Here is a 27,516-nt window from a genome sequence, read left to right as displayed (position 1 = left end):
CGTACAATAAGTTCATACATTACAGGAAATAAAGGCAAGCAATTACTCAATATACAGAATGTATGTGGTTAGATTAATTATTAGCCCCTTTCACACATACACACCTTTCATACAGAAAACACCGGTAAATTCGTTCTGGCTATTTTCTGGAAAGAGAAGTTGTAATATTACCGGTAATTTGCCGGAATGCTGCGCTGTGTAAACGCAGAAGGAAGATTGCTGGAAAGAGCGCGCGCACGTCTAGAACGTGCTGACGTGAGACGTCTGCTTTAGCCAATCAGAACAGTCAGACGCATTCACGTCCGCGCGGTTTATGAGAATAAAGGCCTTTGAATATTTTTGCAGACACGTTTAGCTGCTAGGAATTAGTCGGATAACATTTATATGTTAATCTTAATGCCAACCGTGTAATTAATTATTGATTAAATGCTTATGATAAGCCGTTGTTTGTTTATGAAGTTTACGGCCCTTTGGCCGCCGGGAAGAAGGAGGCGGAGAACCGACGGAGTTTAAAAATGATTTATTAATAATAATGAGGGCAGCTCCTCACGGAGACTGCCATTTAAATCAAAACAAACGGACGGCAGCTCCTCGCGGAGACTGCCGTCAAACTGAAAGCAAAAGTAAAATAACATGCCCGGGCCCGGTCCTCTCTCGGCTTCCTCTGCCATCGGTCCTCCTTTTATGGTCCAGAGCTCCTTCCGTGGGATCCGAGGCAGGTGCGCACCGCACGTGTATCCACTCACGCGGTGGCCTCACCCCGTTCCCGCGGCTCTCGGCCACGCCCCCTCGCCACATACCCCCATCTCCCATCACAGGCCGGGGGCACCCTGTGGCTGTGCATACTCCGGGGGGGGTGGGGGGGTGGGGGGGGGGGGGGGGGGTTTGGCGCCACAGCACCCGCGAGACCTATATGAGACGGGCCGAGAGAAAAGGAGATGGGAAAAAAAAAGGAGGAACGACAGAGTAGACCGAGAAAGGGGAGAGAGGAAAAAAAAAAAAAAATTGGGGTTCGGTTCTCCAGACACGCTGCCACTCGTTCCTCCACCAGCTGAGAGATGCGACGACGTGCTGGGAGCCCTGTGGAGGAATCTATCCACCCGTCCGTCTTCTGGCGTCCGGCGGCGGTTCTCCTGGCTGGCTGGCGGCATTTCTGGTCTCCTGCTCCGCTCCCGCTTCGGTGGATGGATGCAGGCTCTGGCATCATGGCGGATCGCGGCGACTCCCCCGGGTTCTGTGGGATGGCTCCCTTCAGCTCTTTCCCTTCCGGTGGTGAGCCCCGCGTCCCCTGCTCCTCCCCATGCTGGGAGACGGCAGCAGGCAGATCCTTTCCTCGCCAGCCTCAGGCCGCCCCGGCACTCTGGGCAGACGAACGGGTTTCTCCCCCACTCGGGTTAACTCCCGAACACTCGCCCCCTCTCTCAGCGGCGAGGGCATCTGGACAACGCGTCCCTTCTTCTCCCGGGCTTCGGCACCACTTTTAATGAAGTTTACGGCCCTTTGGCCGCCGGGAAGAAGGAGGCGGAGAACCGACGGAGTTTAAAATGATTTATTAATAATAATGAGGGCAGCTCCTCACGGAGACTGCCATTTAAATCAAAACAAACGGACGGCAGCTCCTCGCGGAGACTGCCGTCAAACTGAAAGCAAAAGTAAAATAACATGCCCGGGCCCGGTCCTCTCTCTTTGTAACTCCCTGAAGTTGAAGTCATCCCCTGAAGTTGAAGTCACATACGTTCCCTGTTTTGCAAAATTCTGTGCCTTTCTTTGATGTAAATCTTCTTTTGTCTCAGGTAGCTGTCTGGCACACAGAGCTGTCCACACAGCCAGTCTAACTCCTTCCGCCTTCAATAGGGATGCGTCACTCTCCAGGTTACTTGGGTCAATATAGAGCAGATAGTCCATGATGAAGTTAAAAAACGCCTGCTGTCTCATTCATTCTGCCATCAGGATCAGTCTTCTCAGTCCAAAACTACTTCAAGAGGCTGTCAAGCTCCCTCATCTTTTATCTCTTTTAAAGCATGGTGTCATCCCCTGAAGTTGAAGTCACATACGTTCCCTGTTTTGCAAAATTCTGTGCCTTTCTTTGATGTAAATCTTCTTTTGTCTCAGGTAGCTGTCTGGCACACAGAGCTGTCCACACAGCCAGTCTAGCTCCTTCCGTGGGATCCGAGGCAGGTGCGCACCGCACGTGTATCCACTCACGCGGTGGCCTCACCCCGTTCCCACGGCTCTCGGCCACGCCCCCTCGCCACAACCGGTAAATTTGTTCCGGAAATTTTCCAGCATTTCTGAGCAGTTCAGAAACGCTGGCTGAAACACTAGTGTGGACGCGGATCATTTTCATTCTAAAATGCCGTTTTAAAACTAAGGCCATGTCCACACTAATGCTTTTTCACTTGAAAATGCATATTTTTGTCTCCGTTTTGCCCTTCCGTCCACACTGAGACGCGTTTTTAGGAAACAAAAACATATATTTTTGAAAACGCTCTTTCAAAGTGAATAAATTTGAAAATGCTGTAGTGTAGACTGTGAAAACGGAGTCTTTCGAAAACGACATGTTTTTTTTTTGTCATGTGACACAGTCATGTTACCAATTTGATTACTTTAATTTCGTTGTGATTATGATTTTAGTGATGTCTTTACTGCTGTGAGGGTAAGCAGCTTCATCAGCAGGATACTGTTCATCTAAAGCGGTCCAGTATATCTCCAAGTGTACATTTTCACTCTCTTTTGCAACTTTGTATGCATGTGTTACTCGAAGCAGCAACTCTACTTCATTGTCAGTCCATTTAAAAAACTCTGGGCTTTTCCTTGACATTTTGCCGCAACGTTTCAAAGAGCCGGAAAGAAAATAAACGTCAGGCGGAAATGACGCGTGCCGAAGTGTCTTACGTTTCACACATGCGCAGTAAATGAAAGCATTTGTAGTCGTTTCAGTGTGGATGACAAAGTTTTGGAAAACGAATAGAGACGACAGTGTGGATGTGAAGCGTTTTTAGAGGAAAACTCAAATCAAATTCATCCAGATTAGTGTAGACATGGCCTAAAACGCACTAGTGTAAACGGAGCCTCAGTTATAGATGAATGTTGGACACTTGTAGCCACTAAATATCCAGTCTTCCACAAGTCAAAAGTAACTAAATGATGGCAGAACTTTAATTTCTGGATGAACAATCCCTTAGTGTTTGTGCTATTTGATAGACCGGTGACCTTTTGATGCTCTTCATTATTTTAAATGAGAACAAAACTGTTTGAAGTGCATTTCCTACCATGATAATCTAATATAATCCAACATAATCTAATCAAATTGAGTCACTGCAGCTAGAAATTGTCTGTTTTCACTATAACTCAGTCAATGACGTCTAAATGAAATGTAATAGACGGCATTGGCCATCATTTGACATCATAAATGAAGAGCAATGCTGCATGTATTTTAAGCTCATGTGAAAGAGAGAGAGAAAAAAAGATTGCCTCATGTGTCCCATGAGTAGCCAAACCCCACAGGAACAGGAGGTTTTCAGAATGAGTGTATGGGTCATTATCTTATAACAGTTCTTCCTTAAACATTTATCTGAGTCTCTCACCAGTCTCTTGCTTCGATTGAGGCGAATTGAAAAAATTAGACTTGGTCCCTGCGGCACTCTGTGTGGCTTCCAGATAAGGCTTGAACGCTGGCCCAGCATTTCCTCAATAACACAAGCGGGGGCATTTATCTGCGGCTCAACAGTCAGCCAGAGACCACTTGTAAATCAAGCTGGCAGCAAACTGACTGAAGCCTTGGCAGGAGTGTGGCAGCATTCCTTTCATGAGAGCCCTTAGCTGGAAATATTCAACCTGTAGACGCAGGTTTGAACAGGTTTTAGTTTTCAAACGGCAGGATTTGAGAACAATATTTCCACATATAATATCAGTGCTTACTGTATATGTGATACATGTAAACGTGGCACAGGCATATGTGTGCCGAAAGCCCAAAACACATTGTGTGGGTCAAAATCATTTACAGTTGAAGTTTAACAGAGCTGATGTTAAACAGAGCAAAGAATATTTCACAGTATTTCCTAAAATATTTTTTTTCTTCTGGAGAAAGACTTATTTGTTTTATTTCAGCTAGAATTAAAGCAGTTTTTATTTTATTTTTTTAACCATTTTAAAGTCAATATTATTAAACCCCTCAAGCTGTATTTGTTTTTGACAGTCCACAGAACAAACCATCATTATTAACCTAATTAACCTAATGAGCATCCATCCATCTATTCAACTTAATAGATGGAAACTGCAACAGAGCAATGTGGAATACAGAAAAAAATGGATTTGTACTACATCACTGCATTTGAGACAAAATATCCATCTACCTACCTTTTCATCACTCCATCTAGACTCAACAAAACTATAAACACAACACTTTTGTTTTGCTCCCATTTTTATAAGCTGAACTCAACAATCTAAAACATCTTCTATGAACACAGAAGGCCTTTATCTCTCAAATAGTGTCAGTCAAAAAAAAAAAAGTCTAAATCTGTGTTAAATGCTGAGATTAAAGAACATGATTATTGCACATGTAAGCCTTAGGCTGGCCACAATACAAGGCCATTCTATCCATCCATGCATCCATCCATCCATCCATCTCTCTCTTTGTGTCTATCTATCTATCTATCTATCTATCTATCTATCTATCTATCTATCTATCTATCTATCTATCTATCTATCTATCTATCTATCTATCTATCTATCTATCTATCTATCATTCTGTCTATTAATCCATTCATCCTAATCCTTCCATCCATCCATCCATCCATCAATCTAATAATCCATCCATCTCTCGGTCTACCCATCCATCCATCTTTCCTTTTGTCTATCTATCTATCTATCTATCTATCTATCTATCTATCTATCTATCTATCTATCTATCTATCTATCTATCTATCTATCTATCTATCTATCTATCTATCTATCTATCTATCTATCTATCTATCTATCTATCTATCTATCAATCCATCCTTATTCTTCTATCCATCCATCCATCTTTCTGTCCATCCATTCTGTAAATCTAATCAATAATAAAAACAACACTGATAAAACAACATATTATAAAGATGACCTCTAAAACTATATATATATATATATATATATATATATATATATATATATATATATATATATATATATATATATATATATATATGTATGTTTTATTTATTTGTAGGATGCCAATCTGTGTCATGGTTATTACAGAACAAATTACTCTAAGAAAAGTATCTGTGGGGAAAACGCAAGTCAGTCATTGAAAGAGTTTCTTTTGAAGATATGAAGATGATAAATCTGAACATTGCAACATCTCTTGATGAGGTTGTAGGCTGTGGTTATTTCCGCAGGGTGAGAATTTAATCTAACCTGCAAGCTCCTGAATTTCCCTGCAACAGTTTTATCTGTATATTCTGTGTTCCACCTAGTGGCGAGAAAAAGAGACACACTTTCTCCACAATCAGCATTACAAATATATATTATATATCAAAATACTAAGTGTCCCTTTACGTTCTTTATACTTCAAAACACTAGAATTAACCCATAAGTCAGCAAGAAGTTCTTAAGCATTTAAAATATGACAATTTTAATTTTTTAAATAAGCAGTTGAATATTTACTCAAACATTCATTCATTCATTTCCTTCAGCTTAGTCTTAATTTCAGAGGTTGCCACAGCAGAATGAACCGTTAACTATTCCAGCATATGTTTTACACAGAAGATGCCCTTCTAGCCGCAACCCAGTGCTGGGAAACACCCATACACACTCATTCACACACATGCTCATCCACTATGGACAATTTAGTTTATTCAATACGCTTAAAGCGCATGTCATGTTGGCGTGGGTTTCTTCTATGTCCTCTGGTTTCCCCCACAGCCCAAACACATGCGCTATAGGTGAACTGACAAAATGAAAGCTAAACTGTGCTTAGTGTATGTGCGTGAATATGTTTTGTTTTGACTTGAAGTCAAATGTTACCCGCACATGTTTTCAACAGGTGACATTAATACAGCGTGCTTTTTTATTGTTTATTTAGTGACTCAACTTATCCGGCTTTAACATGCCATAGTCAAATACACTTTTCCAGAGTCTGACTTTGATTGATTTTTGTTAATAAACAAAGAAGTGCTGCCATGGACACCCTCACTATTACACATTACAAATGAGTTGCAGCAGTGTTGTGTAAAAACAGCACACGTTTGATCACACGTGAAGGGTTTACGTGAAAGTCAATACTTTTCAAGAACAATCCGAAATCACTCTGTTGTTACATTTTTATGATTTATTAAGAGTATTAGAAAGAGACTGATCAAACAGAAATAAAGTGGTGCGTACACATTTAATAACTCACATTATATTAGTCATGCTCATCAAGCGCTTTCTCTAGGTGGTTGATCCAGTCATGCGGACAATCCTCTTCAAAATCCCTGCAGTCAGGAAAGTAATGTGAGGATTCTGGGATATAATGGACTGGGTGGAGGTAAGAGACACAATTACTGGCAGAGAGAAAACAGCAGAAACTCACGTGTCTTCATCATCTGAACGCGGATCCAGTCTGCTGTAGTCTGGGATCATCTTTTCAGATCCGTCAACTCTATCTACATCACCTGAACACAAAACAGCCGGGTATGAGATAGATAGATGGATGAATGGATGGACGGAAGGTCAGCTCAGATAGATGGATGAACGGATGGACAGATATATAGATAGACAGTCAGCATTGATAGATAGATAGATAGATAGATAGATAGATAGATAGATAGATAGATAGATAGATAGATAGATAGATAGATAGATAGATAGGTAGATAGATAGATGAATATACAGTATATATATATATATATATATATATATATATATATATATATATATATATATATATATTAGGGATGTAACGGTATCAGAATTTCACGTCTGCATCAATCTGAACAGTGTGCTGACAACACCGCTATTCAGTACGCGCGCGACAACACTGCTGATAAGAACTCGCGCGACAACACCGCTATTCAGTACACGCGCGACAACACAGCTGATAAGAACTCGCGTGACAACACCGCTATTCAGTACGCGCGCGGCAACAACACCCGCTTTAGAGTTTTCCAGCTCTTTTTCATCCCCGCTTCTAGCAGCACACTCCATTTCCGCATTACTGGATCTGTAGCGACAACAGACCACAAGGGATGATGGTCAAGCATGGGCTGATGGGAATTGTAGTTTTCGCTACCTCTCGTTCGCTTCATTCGCCTGAGCAAATTTTCTCAGAAGACCTATAGTTTTACCGAGTCATTCGACTACGGTAATATCGAAAAAAATTAATATTGCGGTATGACGGTATTTACAATACCGTTACATCCCCAATATATATATATATATATATATATATATATATATATATATATATATACATACAGTATATATATATATATATATACAGTATATATATATATATATATATATATATATATATATATATATATATATATATATATATATGCATATATTTAACTATAATATAAAATATAACAATATATTTAATAATATCAATTAAAAAAATAAAATTAAAACCACACAGACGGGTTCAAAGGTCCTGAATTATTTACTTCAGTTATTCTTTACAACTGCAGAGTATTTAGCCCTTTTCTTCAGTAAAGGAACCTGACAGGACTACAGGAGATGGCAAAAACACTGCTGCTGCTTTGAATTAGACGTTCAACGCTTTGTGTTAGCCTTTTTAATTTAATAAGTTTGTATTTTTGGAGCTTTGGTGCATTTGATGAACAGTCTGAATATAACCAGATTCCAATCGTAAAAATTTATAGGTTTTATTTTTTATAATCACACTTAATAAAAACAGTCAGAAAAAACGATGATTGACATTCTCCATTTGTACTTGTCATTAGAGGGTGAAAGCCCCGCCCATTAGTGACAATCTCTCCTTCATTTGCATAGGATTGTTTTTAAATCTGCTGCTATGCTGACACCTAGGCATTTGTAGCTCCGCCCACTTTTGAAAAAACCACAATCTCATTTGAATTTAAAGTGACAGTCACCAAAATGGCATAATTTAGATCAAAACCTAAAAGGGGCAGTTTCAAAGAGTTATAAAACATTATATGTGAGGTATTATCTACTGAAACTTCACATACACACTCTAGGGACATCAGAGACTTATTTTAGATCTTGTAAAAAGGGGCATAAAAGGACCCCTTTAAGCCTGGCATTTTGCGTGTTGGTGTGTACGATCACGCCCTTTGTTTTGCATAATCATTATGGATAATTGCATAATAGCTACAGTTATTAATGTCAAGAAGTGTGTGTTCAGACTGACCGTCTCTGTGTATCGTGTATGTTTCAAAGCCAAAGCTGAGCTGTGCTTTCTCCAGGACACTCAGTAGTCTCTGTGGTGGATCTCTGTCCCACTGTTTCCTCACTCGTCTTTCCTGCGTCTCCACACACTCTGAAACACAAACAGAGTGGCATTTAATCCAACAGTTCTGTATAAATCATTTCAGAGTAACTGTATTTATTTATTATTTTATTGTGTATTTTGCAGAATAAAGCTGAGATCACACTAGAGTTTGAGCATGCAAAATTCTGTCGTATGACGCTATGAGAAGGGGCAGGATAAAACAACATGAACAGACATCGATAAAGTGAGCGATTACTCCATATTTAACATTCGCCTCACAGCAAAGAAGGTCGCTGGATCGAGCCTCAGCTGGGTCAGTTGGCATTTCTGTATGGAGTTTGCATGTTCTCGTGGGTTTCCTCCGTGTGCTCCGGTTTCCCCCACAGTCCAAACACATGGGCTATAGGTGAATTGGGTAAGCTACATTGTCCGTAGTGTATGTGTGTGAATGAGTGTGTATGGATGTTTCCAAGTGATAGGTTGCAGCTGTAAGGGCATCTAATGCATAAAACATATGCTGGATAAGTCGGCGGTTCATTCCACTGTGGCGTCCCCAGATTAATAAAGGACTACGCCAAGAAGAAAACAAATGAATGAATGAATTCCTCTGTGGTCAGTGTCCATTTCCATTTCTGGCTTCCCTAAGGGGAATGGGAAAACATATACTGCCACCTGCTGGTGCAGAAAGACAAGTCCTCTCACAGTTTTAAAGGTCTTTGTAAGTCTCTAGCCCCTTTCACACAGTGATACCGGTAAATATCCGGAAAATTTGAGCAAACAACTTTATCGGTAAATTCAAAAAAGTGCTGTTCACACAGGCGAGGACGTTACGGAATTTTTCTGGAAAAGAGCATTCACACATCCATCGCAAAATGCCGGTAAATTCTGAAATCATTAACCAGAAATGAGCTCTAAACAGCTGCGCTTGTGTTTGTAAATATTTGACTACATTACAAACTCTTTGGATGGATCAGTATTGAGTACAACTCCAATAAAAACATATAGAGGAACACTTTCGCATGTCGAGATGTGCATGATATGTGTGTGTGCTGGCGCTATGGGCGCTCACGGGCACACGCAAAGCTTGAAGGTAAACAAACAACAGATTATCATAAACATTTTATCGATAATTATTTACATAGTCAGCATTAAGAAGGAACATAGAAACGTTATCTGACTAACATCTAGCAGCTAAAGGTGTCTGGAAAAATATTCAAAGGCTTTTATTCTCATAAACCACGCGCACGTGAATGCGTCTGACTGTTCTGACTGGCTAAAGCAGGTGTATTACGTCAGCACGCTCTAGACGTGGACACGCTTATTACGGCAATCTTCCTTCTGCATTCACACAGCGCAGCATTCTGGCAAATTATCGGTAATATTAGAACTTCTCTTTCCGGAAAATAGCCAGAACGAATTTACCGGTATTTTCAAAAAGTGCCTGTTCACACATGCAACCTTTCCGGAAAATTGTCGGTAGTTTTCCGGAAAGGTCAGTATGTGTGAAAGGGGCATCTGTGTTACTGTACCAGAGATGAGGTCAGGCCGCTCTGCAGTTGCCGTGCTTCCAGTGGAAATGATGTCAGCATTTTCTAGGACCCCCAGCACAGTGTTACATGCTCCGACTGCCCACTTCTTACGGGATGCTGGATCATCACTGCTGCTGTTTTCACAGAGGGACTGTCCTGCATGAAATGCTCCTGCACACATCAATAAAACAGGCTGATTGACTACAGGTCAGGTTTGAATGAAAATGAGAAGAGCTTTAAGCAAACGTGTACCTTCAGCAGAGGAGGAGTTCAGTAAGCTCTTCTGTCCTAAAAACACGGCCACTTTCTCTCCTTCCTCTCTCCTCCAGTGCCGTGTTCGTTCTTGAAGCAGTTCCTGATTCTGTCCACAAAACGAAAAGAGAATATTTTAATCAGGGCTTTACATTAACACCCGCGGGTAGATTTCAGCTCTGGCGGGTTAGTCCACAGGTGTCAAACTCAGTTCCAAAAGGGCCGCAGCTCTGCACAGTTTAGTTCCAACTGTAATTAAACACACCTGATCAAACTAATTGAGTCCTTCAGGCTTGTTTGAAACCTACAGGTAAGTGTGTTGGAGCAGGGTTAGAACTAAACTGTGCAGGGCTTCGGCCCTTCAGGAATTGAGTTTGACACCCCTGGGTTAGACAGACACCTCCACTAGCCATTTTGGCTGGTTGGAAATCATTTTTAAATAGTAGTTTTCTTAAAATTAGGGTTCGACAATATGCATGGCCCAATATCCGTGCAAATGTGATCTATGAATCGAGAAGCAGCACGACTGACAAAAATAACTGTTCACACGAGCAAAAGAATGGTGAATACAGAATGAGAGTGAGATCACTCGCGTTAAAAAGCATGCGCGCACTCCCATTTACTTGCGCAAAGCTACCGTGCCTAGAGGAAGCGCAACGGGTGCAATTGGTTCCCTTTAAAAAATACTAGATAAAGAGCGATGATTTTGGTATTATTTTAATTGTTAAATATTCAGCATATACAAAAAAAAAATACAAATAAATACAAAAAAAAGTGATCATTAATTTTTTTGTACTTTTTTATTTATAAATAGAAATGTTTTTTTTTTTTTTAAATAAGACTTTTTCTGATTAAAAAAATAACCAAATAAACTTCTATTTCTCATCTCGCGCACATGGACCTGCTTGGAAAACACTGGAATACATCACACCCGGTCGGCCGGTCGCAGGAGTTCAATTATTTCAACAGATCCGCAGCTCAAATTGGATACGAATTTTCCACATACGGAGATGATCGTAACTTCACGCAGCTCCCAGACTACTCTCCATTGGAAATGAATGACTTACGGTCTGTCGCTTGTCGTTTGTCGTGTGCAGTGAAAAGGAGGCTTTAGTTTGAAGGTACCCAGAGTAAAACTTGGATTGCAAAAACAAAAATCTAAGGGTCAACGTACGGAATTTAAGGCTGCCATTGAGTATTTCCCCTTAATGATTCAAGTGTTCCCTTAAACGTAGCTGAGAAAGTCTGTAGTACCATTTCCCACTAACAATTTTAAGTGATCAAAATTACTTAAGGACTTCCATGCAACCGGGCACTGGACTGCATTCTCAAGGCTGATTTATACTTCTGCGTCAAGCACACGCGTTTGCTATGGAGCAGCCTACGCATTGACGCAAAGCCCTACGCCGAGGCTGTCGGCATCGCTGACGTGCACCTCTCAAAAATGTAACTACACGTCGCAAAGATGCGTAGCGCAAGCTCTGTGATTGGTCGGCTTGGTGGCGCTGACGAGTCTGGGCGGGACCGAGAGCCGTGCGAGTGGCGCGAGCCCGATGGAGCGATTGTTTACAAGTGTGGAGTCCCGTGAAGGAAAGTTTTGTTTTGTGTTTACGTCATAGTTAAAGTTGTTGCATGTCTGCCGGTTCCTGCCTCAAAATGAGCGAGTTTGAGCCGCTTGTACATCCAAAAAGCGTTCAGAAAAAACAAAACAGCAGCGAAGAAACTCGACACAGAGGAACATTAACACCTCACTGCCCACTAGTGTTTAGGAAGTGTTAATGCAGACCAACAGAATCAGCGCGCAGAAGTATAAATGCACAGCTACGCGCGTTGCATGCGGCGTGGGTCACGCCGGTCACTTGACGCAGAAGTATAAACCAGGCTTAACTCTCATTTATTTGTAGGTGTTTGAAATACCTCAAGTGTAAGGTGTTTGTGCAGCAGTCGGGACACGCGGTGGGAGCTCAGGATGGTGTGGATAGAGGGTCTGTCTTTAGGGTTGGTCTTGAACATGTGTTTGATGAGGTAGTGCAGCTCATAAGGGAAATGACTTGGTAAAGGAGCGTATGACCCTCGACAGACCTGCAGGATCAGACTCTTCCAGCTCCGTGCCTGAAACTGAGCAAAGAAACACCTGCGGTAAAACTAAATCTGAAAGGGTTACATTAGGTGGCCAAAAACACAACGTAATAGACTACAACTTTCTACACTGATGTACTAGTCAGATGTTTGGGTTTTTATTTTGCTGTAATGAAGAAAGCTATTCCAAGAGTGGATTTATTTGATCAAAAATACAACCCCAGTAACAATGTGAAATGGTATTTACATTTAAGAATGCTTACAGACCTCATTTAATTCAGTTATGAAAGCAGCAATAGTACTTGGGTGCACACCAAAAGCAGACCAAATACAAAGATCTATTGAAAGAATTGGTCTCGATTTTAAACGAAACCTATAGCGTTTACTTTGTTTGTGGTGAGAATGTGAACTGACCTCTAATTGACCCAGATGCAAAATGTACTACGCTTTTTTGGAGTAAACCAGCTGCCGTAGTCAGCTGTGACATACAATCTGGGATGAGAAAAAGCTTTTGGACAGTTCATCACAATTATGGCAAGTCACGGACAAATGTGGAGTTGTGAGAATTCTCCAGTCCAAGATATAATGATTTGACAGAAAATTTCACTTTTCTGTGTTTTTAATCAAATAAATGCAGTTTTCTTGATCACTGTAACAATAATATCAAGAGGATGTTAAGAGGAACATACCGGGTGTTGGAGGGTGCAAAGTTCATACAAAACACAGCCCAGCGACCAGACGTCACTGTAATACAAATATATATATATATATTCTACATTAGAGGAGATCTTATATATATATATATATATATATATATATATATATATATATATATATATATACATTAGTTGAAGTCAGAATTATTAGCGCCCCTTTGATTTTCTTTTTTTAATATTTCCCAAATGATGTTTAACAGAGCAAGGAAATTTTCACAGCATGTTTGATAATATTTTATCTTCTGGAGAAAGTCTTTTTTGTTTTATTTTGGCAAGAAATAAGGCAGTTTTAATTTTTTTAAGAACCATTTTAGGGTCAATATTATTAGCCCCTTTAAGCCATGTAATTTTTTTTTACCTAATTAACCTAGTTAAGCCTCTAAATGTCACTTTAAGCTGATTAAAGGTGTCTTGAAAAATAAGTCAAATATTATTTATTGTCATCATGGCAAAGATGAAATAAATCAGTAATTAGCAATGAGTTATTCAAACTATTATGAGTAAAAACGTGTTAAACAGAAATTGTGTGTGTATGTATATATATATATATATATATATATATATATATATATATATATATATATATATATATATATATTCAGAATTAATAAAATACTCCAATTTTAATTTAAAATGCCTGTGTGTCAGCATAGTGGCAGATTCAAAAACTAAACTGATATCTTATGCTAATTAGAGGGAGATTGTCACTAGTAGGCGTGGCTTTCCCTCTCTGATGACACATACAATGAGAGAATATCAATCAAAGTGTTTCTGCAGTTTTATCAAGTGTGATTATAAAAAAATAAAATTAATACATTTTTACAATTAGAAGCTGGTTATATTTCTAGATATTTGGTATATATTTTTGCATAATAGGTCCCTTTTAAATTTATTTAATACTTCCCTTATTGTCATATTTGTATGGTTTGTACAATATATGTCTGTCTATTTTATATACACTGTAATTGCTTTGTTGTTATTGCAATAAAAATAAACACGTATATCAGTCTAAATATCATCTCAAATGGAAATATGGTGTCAAACTGAGACAGCTATTATGTGGAAAGTTGTACCTTTTATTGTTGTAAGGTTTGTTATCCCATATCTCTGGAGAAACATAATACGGGGTGCCCACATATGTCTGAGCGTATGCTTTTGCACTGCAGAAATGCATTCAGAAATAACACACATCAAAACTCACATTATAGACATAAATAAATTGTAAAAATAGAATAAAACAAGGATAAATACATGAATGAGCACTGTATTATTAAGACTATTAATGCTAGCTTCTGGTTACCTGTTGAGAGAGCAAGCAGAGCCGAAATCCCCCACCTTCACTGTTCCACTGTCTGTCAAGAAAATGTTCTGCGGTGGAAACCAAAGGGAAAGTGTTGATATTCATAACATGCTAATAATTCACCAGAATTTCCATCATGACTCTTCAAGGGAAGATATTTGATTGACAGGTCTACAGATGAATAACAAAGTGAACCTACATTATATAAGATTAAAAATCTAGTAGGGTAATTAGGTATAAGCGATATTAAGAATATTAACGTATTAGTAGTGTAGCAATATTTGAAGTAATAATATTAAAAATAAGTTAATAATAATATTGCTGCTAACTAAATAAAATAAATAAATAAATATTCATTTAATTATTTTTATATATTTATCCATTTATTTAATAAATTATTAATTAATTATTTTAATAAAAAATTAAATGTATTAATTTTGAAAATTTATTTAATCTTTTAAAATTACATATATTGAACTGCATTTTTGTAACTAACTAAAAAATAAAATAAATAAAATAATTTAATTTAATTTAAATAAATAGCAAATTTAGTTTATTAAAAATAATTTATTTATTTAACTGTATTTTGTAACTAATTAAAAATAAAATAAAGATATAATATAATAAAATTATTTTAGTTTTTTATCTAAGTAAAATTAATAATTAATAAAAACTTTAAAAATTATTTAAAAAAATAAAATTTCTAAAATAGAAAACTTACTGCACAAAAGATAATATAAAATAATATATTGTATAATATAGATAAAATTAAACAAAATACTGCAAATACATATTACAATTTGGCTTCCTTTGTTTTGCACAACTATTATTATTTTATTTTATTATTATTTTATTTATGAAATTTATTTATTATTAACATTATTAAAACAATGAAGTAATTACCAGACATCCATAAGCACGTACTTTTGACTTTAAATCCCTGTGCAGTACTCGCTTGTCGTGAATGTGTTTGGTGCCTAGACACATCTGTGCGAACCACTTAAGGATCTACAACAGAGAGAAACACAAGAGCAAATGTACTGATTATTATTGATGGATTACAAATTCAGGTCAGAACTCATAAATATGAAATGTACACGGTAAAGCCGATGCTAAACTAGCACCACACTTCACCCTAAATACTACTAAAACAAACAAACAAATAAATAAATAAAATATTCATATTTATTATTGTAAGAAAAACAACAGAATGGGATTTTTATTTAATCTGCTGTGATCTAATTGATCTAATCTTAATCTATATAATCTAAACTTAAGGCAATTCAACACATTGTTTTAACAAATTTTAATATGTTTAATTTATATGTAGGCTTCTTTATTCTTTTTTTGTCTTTAAATTTTTTTTTATTTTACTTTTATACTCCACACAACATAAAATTCACAAAATTAACACTCAGGAAAATAATGTAAACAAATTTTAATAAAAATAATAACAAAACAAAAATTATAATATAACTATTCATTTTTAATTTTTCCTTTACATGCTCTCCAAATACTGTAAAAATCTTCCCCATTTCTGATTGAAAGTATGGGTGGAGTCCTGAAGCCTTGCTAACATGCACTCATATAATGCAGTAGAAGGCATCAGCTCAATCCAATCCTTAAAAGAGGGAGTATCTGAGTTCTTTCAATTTCACAGCACCAGTCTCACAGCTATAATAGACTAGTACAGCCTGTGTTTAAATATTCCCTTCTGTAGAGTGGACGTATCACCAAGAAGACAAACTTATGGGGAATAAGGTAAAGGTTGTCCCAGCCATTTCTCAAGGTTTTGAATAACTCTTGTCCAGAATGGAGCCACCAAATGACAGTTCCACATGTAAAACGGTGCCCACAGAAAGACTTATTTTTCATTAATCCTAGCCTAAGCAGTCTTACTGGATTTTATAAGTTTTTATAAACTACTTTTACATTCATTTTCGTTCATTTGAAATGCTTCATTGATTGTTTTTTACTATATTCTTATTATGGTATAATGAATATAATAATTATTATATTTAATTATATAAATATTATAATAAATTATAATGATATACAGTACCTTTTACTTTAATTAATGTATTTATAAAACATTAATAAATGATTCAATTGTTAGCACTATGTAATAGAAAATAAATAAATAATATGTAAATAAATAATAAATATATAATTATAAAATTTTATTTTAATTATTGTATTTATAAAAACGTTAATAAATGATTAAATTGATAGAATTATGTAAAAGAAAATAAATAAATACATGAATAAATATTTAATATATTATAATTATTTTCATTATTATTATTATAACATTTTATTTTAATTATTGTATTTATAAAAACATTAATAAATTATTAAATTGTTAGAATTATGTAATAGAAAATAATACATAAATAAATATTTGATATAGTATTATTATTATTGTAACATTTTATTTTAACTATTGTATTTATAAAAACATTAATAAATGATTAAATTGTTAGAATTATGTAATAGAAAATAAATTAATACAAAAATAAATATTTAATATACTATTATTATTATTATTATTATAACATTTTATTTTAATTATCGTATTTATAAAAACATTAATAAATTATTAAATTGTTAGAATTATGTAATAGAAAATGAATACATAAATAAATATTTAATATATTATTATTATTATTGTAAAATTTTATTTTAATTATTGTATTTATAAAAACATTAATAAATGATTAAATTGTTAGAAATATGTAATAGAAAATAAATAAATAAATACATAAATAAATATTTAATATATTAATATTATTATTATTATTATTATAACATTTAATTTTAATTATTGTATTTATTAAAAAAGCACCACGTAGTAGAAAATAAATAAGTACAATGATATTTAATCATATAAATAAACCTATGATATATAATTATAATATATAACTATATTTATTGTTTCTTAAATACATTAATCTTATATCCCAAATAATTTAACAATCATTGCAGCCGCGTATCAGCTCCACGTGCCTTGTAGTAAAACCATGTAAAGCAGGGGTCACCAATATCGGTCCTGAAGGGCCGGTGTCCCTGCAGGGTTTAGCTTCAACTTGCCTCAACACACCTGCCTGGGTGATACCTAGTGAGACCTTGATTAGCTTGATCAGGTGTGTTTGATTAGGGTTGGAGCTAAAAATCTGCAGGACACCGGCCCTCCAGGAACAAGTTTGGTGACCCCTGATGTAAAGTATACACCAGATTAACTAAAAGACTAAATCTGAGAGCAGGATGACTGTGATTACCTGTTCCTCAGAGAACAGCAGTCGGTTCTGCTGTCGTATCCTTTGCATTAGATCTCCACCACTGCAGAACTCCATCACGATGTACAGATGACCGTCAGCTGAAGAAACACAGAAACACGACCTGTCATACTTCTGATCTCCAGCATTCAGTCATTCACACTACAGACAAACCTTCAAACGAGTCTCTGAAGGCCACGATGTTGGGATGCTTCATTTTGGACAGAAGAACAGCTTCACTTCTGCTCTTCTTCATCCCAGACTCTGCCTAAAATAAAAGCATGAGGGAAAAATCATCCACTGAGGACTTCTTTTACGTGACTCTGGACCACAAAACCAGTCGTGCGGGTCTTTTTTTTATACATTAAGTGACCTGAGAGCTGAATAAATAAGCTTTCCATTGGTGTAAGGTTTATTTATTTGGGTAAAGTTGGCTTTAAGTTCACTCTGACTTGCATAGACTTAATCGACATAGATACACCCACAATAACATCCCTACCAATTGTGCCATAGGGGAAAACACATGATTGTTTTTCAATTTTCTTTTCGGCTTAGTCCCTTTATTAATCTGGGGTCGCCACCGTGGAATGAACCGCCAACTTATCCAGCATATGTTTTACGCAGCGGATGCCCTTCCAGCTGCAACCCAACACTGGGAAACCCCCATACACTCACATTCACACACATCCACTACGGACAAATTAGCCGACCCAACTCACCTATACCACATGTCTTCGGACTGTGGGGGAAACCGGAGCATTACTAACACAAGGACAGGGTTCATACACATTTTAATTACCAAAATTCGACGACTTTTCCATGATTTTCCCAAGACTTTCAAGTCTATTTTCATGATGGACGAGGACAAGCTTTGTTTGAGCCCGGGTCGACCATGGCTCATTATTATATGTAATGTTATAAATATTTACGCTGTGAAAGATCTCTCAGCTGTGTATTTTAAACATGGTGGCTCTTTTGTTTTCATTCTGACTTGTTGCGTAAGCGAATGACGTATCTCTGCACACCAATAGCGTTTGGTTCCCCTTCAAAAGGGTGCTGAAAAAGTGGTAAGCTACGGTTCAGTTGCTAATGCTTTTTGACAGCGGAAACAGACATAAAAGCGTACCAAACCGAACCGTACCGTACCGTACCACCCAGTGAAAACGGCCCATAGTAGTTAGATAAACTCAAAAGGTTTGTTTGCCCTCAAACGGTTTAAGTTGGCTTAACTTAATGGGTTTTACAGTACTCAGTTAGTTTGAGTTCTCTTCATTTATTGGATTTTACCCCTTTCAATAGGCTGTCCTTTGTCTTAAAAAGAAATGAAATGTTTCACATAACTGCCTACATGACTTTTCATATGGAGAAAGTCCTGTCTTTTAGTTTGACTGGACATATTATTATTATTAATATTATTATTGCAGAATAAACCTCCTTTGACCAACAATGACTCCCCTAAATAATCTACTTAGTTAATCCTTTGAATGTCACTTTAAACTGAATACTATCTTGCAAGACTATCTTGACTAGAATATTATTATGTACTGTCATCATGGTAAAGACAAAACTAATATTATATATATATATATATATATATATATATATATATATATATAATTTTAAACATATATAATGTTTTTAAAATTACGTTTAAAAATGTGTTGGAAAAACATCTCTGTTAAACAGCACTTGGGAAATAGATTTCAAACTATATATTATAATATTTCAAATTATAATAATTTTTGCCTTAAATATTTTCATTCCCCACAAACATCTTCCTCCCTCTCTCTGTCTGTTGTGTGTGAGTGCCTCGCTCATGAACAGAGACAAACAGGAGCATACAGTAAAGGCTGCTTTTGTGCTCCAGGGTCACATTACAATTTAATGTCGTTACCTTTGGCAGTCGTATTTCCTTCATAACATAGTGTTTCTCCTCATGTATCGGCTGAACCAACAGAGCTCGACCGAAAGATCCTTCACCAATAACTCTCACCACTGAATATTGATCCATGATATCAACTTCCGACACGGGATAATGCTCCTATTACTCAACGTAGAGGAGCAGAAATACATAACAATATAGCGCTATTATTTACAGGAACTTACAACTGAATTGCAAGTCTTTTATCTGTAATTGTTGAGTAGCTTTAAACTGAATAAATTATGTTTTTGCTTATGACTGCACTGTTGCCATAAAATTTCAGGTAGAGACGCGACGCGACAGTATCACTTCCGTATTTACATGACGTAGCGACGATGACGCCTCTGACCTGTGGCGTGGACTGCACAGATTTCTTTTCCCTTTGTTGATATTTTGTGTACATATATTGTTTAAATGTCTATTCTTATTCTATCAGCATAAAAACAAAAAAAATTATTCATTTCTTTGGATGCTTTATTTGTTTGTTTGTTTGTTTGAAAAAGCAACTTTATACATTTCTCGTATAAATAAATAAATACATAAATACATAAATAAATAAATAAATAAATAAATAAATAAATAAATAAATAAATAAATAAATAAATAAATAAATAAATAAGAAAAAATATATACATTTCTATCAGGCTTTAACTAATTTTAACTATTATTTCTCTTATAAATTATAAAAAATGCCGTTCACTATTTATATTTATTAAATAAATTATAAATCAATAGTTAAGGGACTATGCCAAAAAAAAAAAAAAAAAAAAAAATTAACGAATGAAATCAATAGCCCGAGATAATAAAAAAGTTAAACAGGTACAACCTAAACACATTAAATATTTGTTTAAGAATATATTTACTAATATGGAGGACGAAACTTGCAAAAACAATAAATAAATAAATACGCAAATAAACAAAAAAAGAGTAAAATCTATAAATCCCGGCATAAATAAAACAATAAACAAATACGCAAATAAATAAATAAATATTAAAATTCTCTAATTCCTACATAAATAAATGCATTAATTAATAAACAGCCTCTCATTTGCATGTTGAGCTCAGTAAGAGTAAATACGAAATACGTTTAAAAATACGTTTGAAGGGGGGCAGGAAAATATTAATTGTTTTATTTATGCAGGAATTTGTGGATTTATTTATTCATTCGTTTGTTTATTTGCGTATTCATTTTTTAAATGTTTTTGCGGGTTTCGTCCTCAACAAAGATTATAGAATACAATAATTAAAAATAACAACAATAAAAATGTATATTAAAGCGACTTTTGTATCAATAAAACATATTAAAAACGTGTGTTTATCCCATTTTATTGACTATTGTTAACTATTTTATTGATTACTTCCTGTCATTTTTTAGATTCCATTTCACATTTCTATTTGATTTGTCATTTGAGAGGACTTTTATAATTAAGATCGTAGTTATATATATATATATATATATATATATATATATATATATATATATATATATATATATATATATATATATATTATCATTATTATTATTATTATTATTATTATTATTATTATTATTATTATTATTATTATTATTATTATTTTATAGAATAAACGGAGAATTCGGTTTGTGAGCCTTGAAGCGCCCTCTAGAGGTCAACAGTTAAACCTGCCATTGCTGTACTCAAGTTAACCTCTAGATGACAGGAGAGGCTTTAGTAAATATCAAAGACGAGTTTTTAAATAGTTAAAAATATATGATGTGTCTTGTTTAATCATTTTTTTACAGTATATGGTTTAATCAGCAGTCACTTCTATGTTCAAAAGCTCAGCGAGTGACAAAATAAGCTTTATGAGCACAGATGCTTCATATAAAGCCTTTAGCATTTCCTAGCATCAGTACTGAATCAACAACAACTGACACATAGTGTAAGACTGTTGAGGTAAAATAGTTTTTTATTCACCCATTCATTTCTTTTTTTAAAAAGTGAACTTGTCTTATATTATATTATCCATATACTATTTAAAACCAGCTAAAACCAACTTGATCTGCATATTGAGCCTGGTTTAAGCTGGACATAGCTGGTGTTGCTGGGCTCCCAGCCTGGCTAAGCTGGTTTTAGCTGGGCATTTCCCAGCCTGACCAGCTAAGACGAGGCTGGAAATGGCTGGAAACCAGCCTGGAAATGGCCAAAACCCCTCTAAAACCAAGCTGGTCGACCAGCTAAAACTAGCCAACCATCGTAGGCAGGTTTAAGCTAGATTTTCCAGCAGGGATACTTTAAATATTCTATCTGAAATCAAAGTAGGCCTAAATATGACTTCAAAGCACTATTTATTTGTGACCATGAACAATGTTGTACTTTGGTAGTCATTGGCTGCTAATATGATTTCACTATTTAGAATTTGCAAAGAATAATAAGCTAGTATTACTAAATACTAAACTAAAACTAAACTTAAAATTTGTGGTACTAAACAAATTAAGTAGTTAACCTAGTAGGTTAAAACCTTTGCTATATATATATATATATATATATATATATATATATATATATATATATATATATATATATATATATATATATATATATATATAAATAAATGTTTATTTTTTTTACTTCTTTATTTTATTTATCATTTATGTTAATATTGTGTAGTATAGTGTATATATATATATATATATATGGCGACGCAGTGGTCGCTGGTTCGAGCCTCAGCTCAGATGGCGTTTCTATGTGGAGTTTGCATGTTCACCCTGCGTTCGTGTGGGTTTCCTCCGGGTGCTCCGGTTTCCCCCATAGTCCAAAGCCATGCAGTACAGGTGAATTGGGTAGACTAAATTTGTCCGTAGTGTATGAATGTGAGTAACTGTTTATGGATGTTTCCCAGAGATGGGTTGCAGCTGGAAGGGCATCCGTTGCGTAAAACACATGCTGGATAAGTTGGCAGTTCATTCGGCTGTGGCGACCCCAGATTAATAAAGGAACTAAGCTGAAAAGAAAAACAATGAATGAATATGAATATATATATATATATATATATATATATATATATATATATATATATATATATATATATATATATATTTAAGAATATTCCAATTGTCACAATCAATTTATTTATTTATTATTTCTGATTTATATTCATACAATATAAAGATGCAATGAATTTGACAAAAAAACGAACCTGACGAGCGCTAATGAAAGCATCAAGATAATGACTGTAAACACCTTCTCTTAAAATATGTACATGATGAAAGCATGCATGCAGAGGAAAGAGCTTTATTAATATTTAATGAAAAAATAGATCCCCACAGCGAACATAAAGAAATATGAATTCCCCGCGTTGTGAAATGAGCTGCTGCATTCTTCACTTAACCCCTGATTTCCATTTGGCTGAACCTCGTCCAGACGCACATTTATTTTATGGTTTTTGCGATAGACTGCTCATTACCGCACGCCGTTAATGTCAGCGGCCGGCCATTAGTTTACCGGCCGTACTGGAGGGAAATAGGGCTCTGGATTTAAATGGAGTGATTAGTCATTTTCAGCTTTAGTGAACATGTCTAAATGAGAACACTGAAGTCTGATCACATAAAGGGTCTTATCATACACCTGGCGCAATAGGGCGCAAGACATGCTTGGCACGATATGATGCTATTTTCAGACCAGTGCAACCCTAATTTTCACATTTTGCGTCACATTGTTTAAATAGCAAATCCATTTGCGCCACTTTGTGGACTCATGGGTGTGCTGGTCTGAAATAGAGGTATGTAACGCCCCATTCACACGAGGCGTCAGCTTCAATGCTTCCCATTTACTTTGAATGGGTGACATCATTGCCGAACTGCATTGTGGATCCGTCAGCGCCACTTCAGAGGCGTTGCTCGCTGCAGAAGACCAGCTCAACTTTTCAAGGGCCGACGGAAGCGTCAGCCATTCAGATCACTGTATGCAAATACACCAGCTAGACAGTGGCCAATAGCTGACTGAATTTCACTGGCTGACGCTTCTATCCGCTTGTTAAGTGGTGACGTGTTGGTGACGTATGTAATACTGTTTCCGGGTCCAAGCCGCCACTCATTTGAGTGGAAGAATCATTCGTTTATGATCACGTTTTATTCCTATCACACATTAAAGTTAATTTTATATAGAATCATAGTGTACGCAACAATCTCTGAGCTTGCTGCATAACAAATACCAAAAATTTAACAATTTTTAAAAAAATAATCACTTTCTGGCCATCGGATATTAGGCATGGACATATATATTGCGATCGTGATTTTCGAAAGCATTAAATTGCTTTGTAAACGTTTATTATTACCATTTGATGAGTCTCCCTTATACAGTTTGATTGAGCGCTTGGACCCGGACGTCACACTTAACATGCGGATATTATATCTCTAACACCTTTGTACGTTTTAAGTGTTAACTAAATTTAATTCGGTACTAATTGTCGATCTTTAATGTACCAATAAAGTTGCTTTAGGTTCGAGCCTGTACTTTTCGAAAAGGTAAGCACCCCAGTGACAGCTTTTCTACCTTTATTTGTGGGAGTGCTTAACAGCAGACTGAGGTTTAAATCTTGAGAGGGTTTTGAAAGGTCAAAATATGGAAAAATGTCAGAAAATGTAAAATACATTCACATGCAGTCGGCAGATTTTCTCATTGTTGTTATATTTGCACGCAAAATCATTATATATTATTAATCATTACATATTATATTATTCAATTATCCATTTTCCTTTGCCTTAGTTGCTGATTTATCAAGGGTTGCCACAGCAGAATGAACCGCCAACTCATTCATTAATTTTCTTGTCAGCTTAGTCCCTTTATTAATCCGGGGTCGCCACAACGGAATGAACCGCCAACTTATCCAGCAAGTTTTTACGCAGCAGATGCCCTTCCAGCCGCAACCCATCTCTGGGAAACATCCACACACACACACACTCATACACTATGGACAATTTAGCCTACACAATTCACCTGTAGTGAATGTCTTTGGACTGTGGGGGAAACCGGAGCACCCGGAGGAAACCCACGCGAATGCAGGGAGAACATGCAAACTCCACACAGAAACGCCAACTAAGCCGAGGCTCGAACCAGCGACCCAGCGACCACTACTTCGCTGAATCGTCAACTACTCTGGCATATGTTTTACACAGCAAGGAATGATTAAAATATTACATTATATTAGATTATAGGGCGACATAGTGGCTCAGTGGTTAGCACTGTCACCTCACAGCAAGAAAGTCGCTGGTTCGAGCCCTGGCTAGGTCAGTTGGCATGTTCTTTAACAGTCCAAACACATGCACTATAGTTGAATTAAAAAAACTAAATTGTCCATAGTGTATGTGGTTGTTTGAGTGTGTATGGATGCTTCCCAGTACTGGGTTGCAGCTAGAATTATATCCGCTGTGTAAATCATATGCTGGATAAGTTGGCAGGTCATTCCTCTGTGGCGACCCCTGATTAATAAAGGGACTAAGCTGAAAAGTAAATGAATGAAAACGTAGACAGTGCCCTCTAGTGGATTTGTCGTTTGAAACGTACAACGAAACATACCCGGAGAAGCATATTTTACATTTCGCTAAAATTTTGCACGAGTAACCGATTTCCAATGAGACTAGGCTGCATTTTTTATTCATTACCTAATGGTCCATGCTAATGTGCCGGTCATAAAAAAATACTTTGAGCATCCAGGAAGATTTTACTGGCACACATTGTAGACTAATGCATAACACTGAATCAAACGTCTCCAGATTACACAAAGTACAGCTGACATTTACAGCTGACCTTTCACTAATCTCCAAAAACCAAGAGGTATTTAATCCAAAGACAAATGTGAAATCTGAACTTTGGCCAAACGATGATATGCACGCCTTTTCAAATGTTTTATGCGCAAACAAGATTTATGGCAAACAGCATCGTCCTCCTTCAGGGAGCAGTTTAAGGCTTTATAGGTGTCATGAAAGCACGTGTCCAGCCTGAAGCAGAGCAGCCTTTAAACCTGATGTCTTTCGTCATCATGTCTTTCCGTCTTTCGGATGAGACGTTAAACCGAGGTCCCGACTCTCTGTGGTCGTTAAAATTCCCAGGATGTCCTTCGAAAAAGAGTAGGGGTTTAACCCCGGCATCCTGGCCAAATCTGCCCACTGGCCTCTGTCCATCATTGCCTCCTAACCCTCCCCATATCATGATTGGCATATCATCACTCTGTCTCCTCTCCACCAATCAGCTGGTGTGTGGTGTGCGGTCTGGCGCAAAATGGCTGCCGTCGCGTCATCCAGGTGGATGCTGCACACTGGTGGTGGATGAGGAGATTCCCCCCCCCATTGTGTAAAGCGCTTTGAGTGCCCAGAAAAGCGCTATATAAATGTAACGAATTATTATTATTATTATTATTATTATTATGATGTGTGCATTTTCTACGAGTGCTACCTTCATGTGCTGATATATGGCTGTTATAGAACATCGCGAGTTTGCATGATATTCTGCTTTCTAGATGCAGTGGTGGATTGTAATTAGTTTTACTTCACGTCTGTACTTAAGTAAATTTTAGAAAAGTATGACTTGTACTTTACTACATTGATAAACAAAATTAATAAACTAATAATGTTGTAGGCAGTGGCACAGGTAGTGCTGTCGCCTAACAGCAAGAAGGTCGCTGGGTTGCTGGTCGAACCTCGGCTCAGTTGCCGTTTCTGTGTGGAGTTTGCATGTTCTCCCTGCCTTCGCGTGGGTTTCCTCCGGGTGCTCCGCTTTCCCCCACAGTCCAAAGACATGCGGTACAGGTGAAGTGGGTAGGCTAAATTGTCCGTAGTTTATGAGTGTGTGTGTGTGTGAATGTGTGTGTGGATGTTTACCAGAGATGGGTTGCGGCTGAAAGGGCATCCGCTGCGTAAAAACTTGCTGGATGAGTTGGCGGTTCATTCCGCTGTGGCGACCCCAGATTAATAAAGGGACTAAGCCGACGAGAAAATGAATGAATGGATGAATAATAATGGTGTACATTAACTTCTCATGGAAATTTTCCATCTAATTCAAAACACATGCGTACGCCGATGAGTTTGTTCTTGAGCTCGTTCTTCTGTTAGTTTATTTGCAGTGGCGTAGCGCAAAATGCTGAGGCCCCCCTGCAGGGATCGCTGACTGGGCCCCCTGATGAAGTGGGGGGAATACGTCATACGTCAATTTGCATATCACTTACGTCATCACGTTCTACCGTTTCTGTTTGTTTAACAGCATATGGTTAATAAAGGGGTATTTATAATTGCACTACACTTTATATAAGCATGTTTATTTAACTAAATTTATTGCTGTTTGAATACAGTATGTCATTATAGATGTGTAGTGAATGTGCCGTAATCTCTCTCATGTAATAAACTCAGACAAGTTCAGAAACTGTCACTAAAATATCTGTGATTGTGAACAAGAAAAGAATAAACGGTCCAATTAAATTGTTAAAACAAAGTAGAAGTAGATCGGTTTGACTGTACAAGGGAAATACCTTCACACTGCCTGTGCTAAATCATTTGTCGTCGGTACGCAGAGGCGTGATCTGCTCTCGGGCTGCAGGTGGGAGAGGCTGCTGTAGAGGACTGACTGGGCCGCCTGTCAGTGCTGTGAGGCGGGGGAGGGGCCGGCGGCATCACACGCAGCTCGTTAAGAAGAGTAGGGACGGTACAGTATGGACAAATGACAGTCTAAAAAAAATCTCCAATAACACACAAAAAAGTCGCTAGATTTGTCGCTAGGGGGGTCTGAAAAGTCGCTAAATCTAGTGACAAAGACGCTAAGTTGGCAACATTGGCGGCAAGCAATCGCAATGAAGTAGTCCACCGCTTGAAAGGTGTTTAGAGAACACAGACCTGTGAACTTTGGTTCCGAGTTCCGACCACAGTTGTTCCCAAGAGTTTATTGAAAATCACGACGACGCGGGGCCCCCTAATCACGCGGGGCCCCCCCCGCGGTGCGTGCCCTGCGGGCCCGTCCGCTACGCCACTGTTTATTTGGAGTGTTCTAAATGAGCACCCGC

At 37.0% G+C, this 27,516-nt stretch overlaps 2 protein-coding genes across 6 annotated transcripts in view; both read right to left on the bottom strand.

Moving 5' to 3' along the window:
- Positions 1 to 27,516, bottom strand: part of rcbtb2 (regulator of chromosome condensation (RCC1) and BTB (POZ) domain containing protein 2) — an 824,162-nt gene that overhangs the window by 249,204 nt on the left and 547,442 nt on the right. The window lies entirely within an intron of this gene.
- nek3 (NIMA related kinase 3) lies at positions 504 to 27,516 on the bottom strand. 5 transcript variants are annotated; one of them, XM_087283609.1, is made up of 14 exons: positions 26,989 to 27,516; positions 17,760 to 17,853; positions 17,589 to 17,686; positions 15,235 to 15,318; positions 14,311 to 14,378; positions 14,084 to 14,170; positions 12,984 to 13,038; positions 12,133 to 12,333; positions 10,216 to 10,324; positions 9,964 to 10,134; positions 8,354 to 8,482; positions 6,551 to 6,632; positions 6,377 to 6,452; positions 504 to 3,837 (listed from the first exon to the last, which is right to left on the bottom strand). In XM_087283609.1, exons 2-13 carry the CDS (start codon positions 17,839 to 17,841, stop codon positions 6,383 to 6,385), a joined length of 1,236 nt encoding a protein of 411 aa, XP_087139735.1. In that variant the 5' UTR covers positions 17,842 to 17,853; positions 26,989 to 27,516; the 3' UTR covers positions 504 to 3,837; positions 6,377 to 6,382. The 5 variants fall into 5 exon arrangements, with proteins under 5 accessions (XP_087139735.1, XP_087139732.1, XP_087139734.1 ...); XM_087283606.1 differs by lacking the exon at positions 26,989 to 27,516 and adding an exon at positions 19,480 to 19,819 and having other exon boundaries at positions 15,214 to 15,318; XM_087283608.1 differs by lacking the exon at positions 26,989 to 27,516 and adding an exon at positions 19,480 to 19,819.

This window comes from Danio rerio, chromosome 15, assembly GCF_052040795.2.
Source record: "Danio rerio strain M-AB ecotype USA chromosome 15, GRCz13ab, whole genome shotgun sequence".
NCBI classification, from domain to species: Eukaryota; Metazoa; Chordata; class Actinopteri; order Cypriniformes; family Danionidae; genus Danio; species Danio rerio.
The sequence above is the reverse complement of the archived record's forward strand: the minus strand, read 5'-3'. Positions and strand labels throughout refer to the sequence as shown.

Bases quoted from the DNA above. Each gene is read 5' to 3' on its own strand.
- nek3 (XM_087283606.1), bottom strand. From the start codon at position 19,596: ATGGATCAATATTCAGTGGTGAGAGTTATTGGTGAAGGATCTTTCGGT. The intron at 14,379-15,213 runs GTAATTACTTCA...TTTCCACCGCAG, and splicing joins TACGTGCTTATGGATGTCTG to AACATTTTCTTGACAGACAG. The intron at 6,453-6,550 runs GTGAGTTTCTGC...TCCTGACTGCAG, and splicing joins CGTTCAGATGATGAAGACAC to GGATTTTGAAGAGGATTGTC.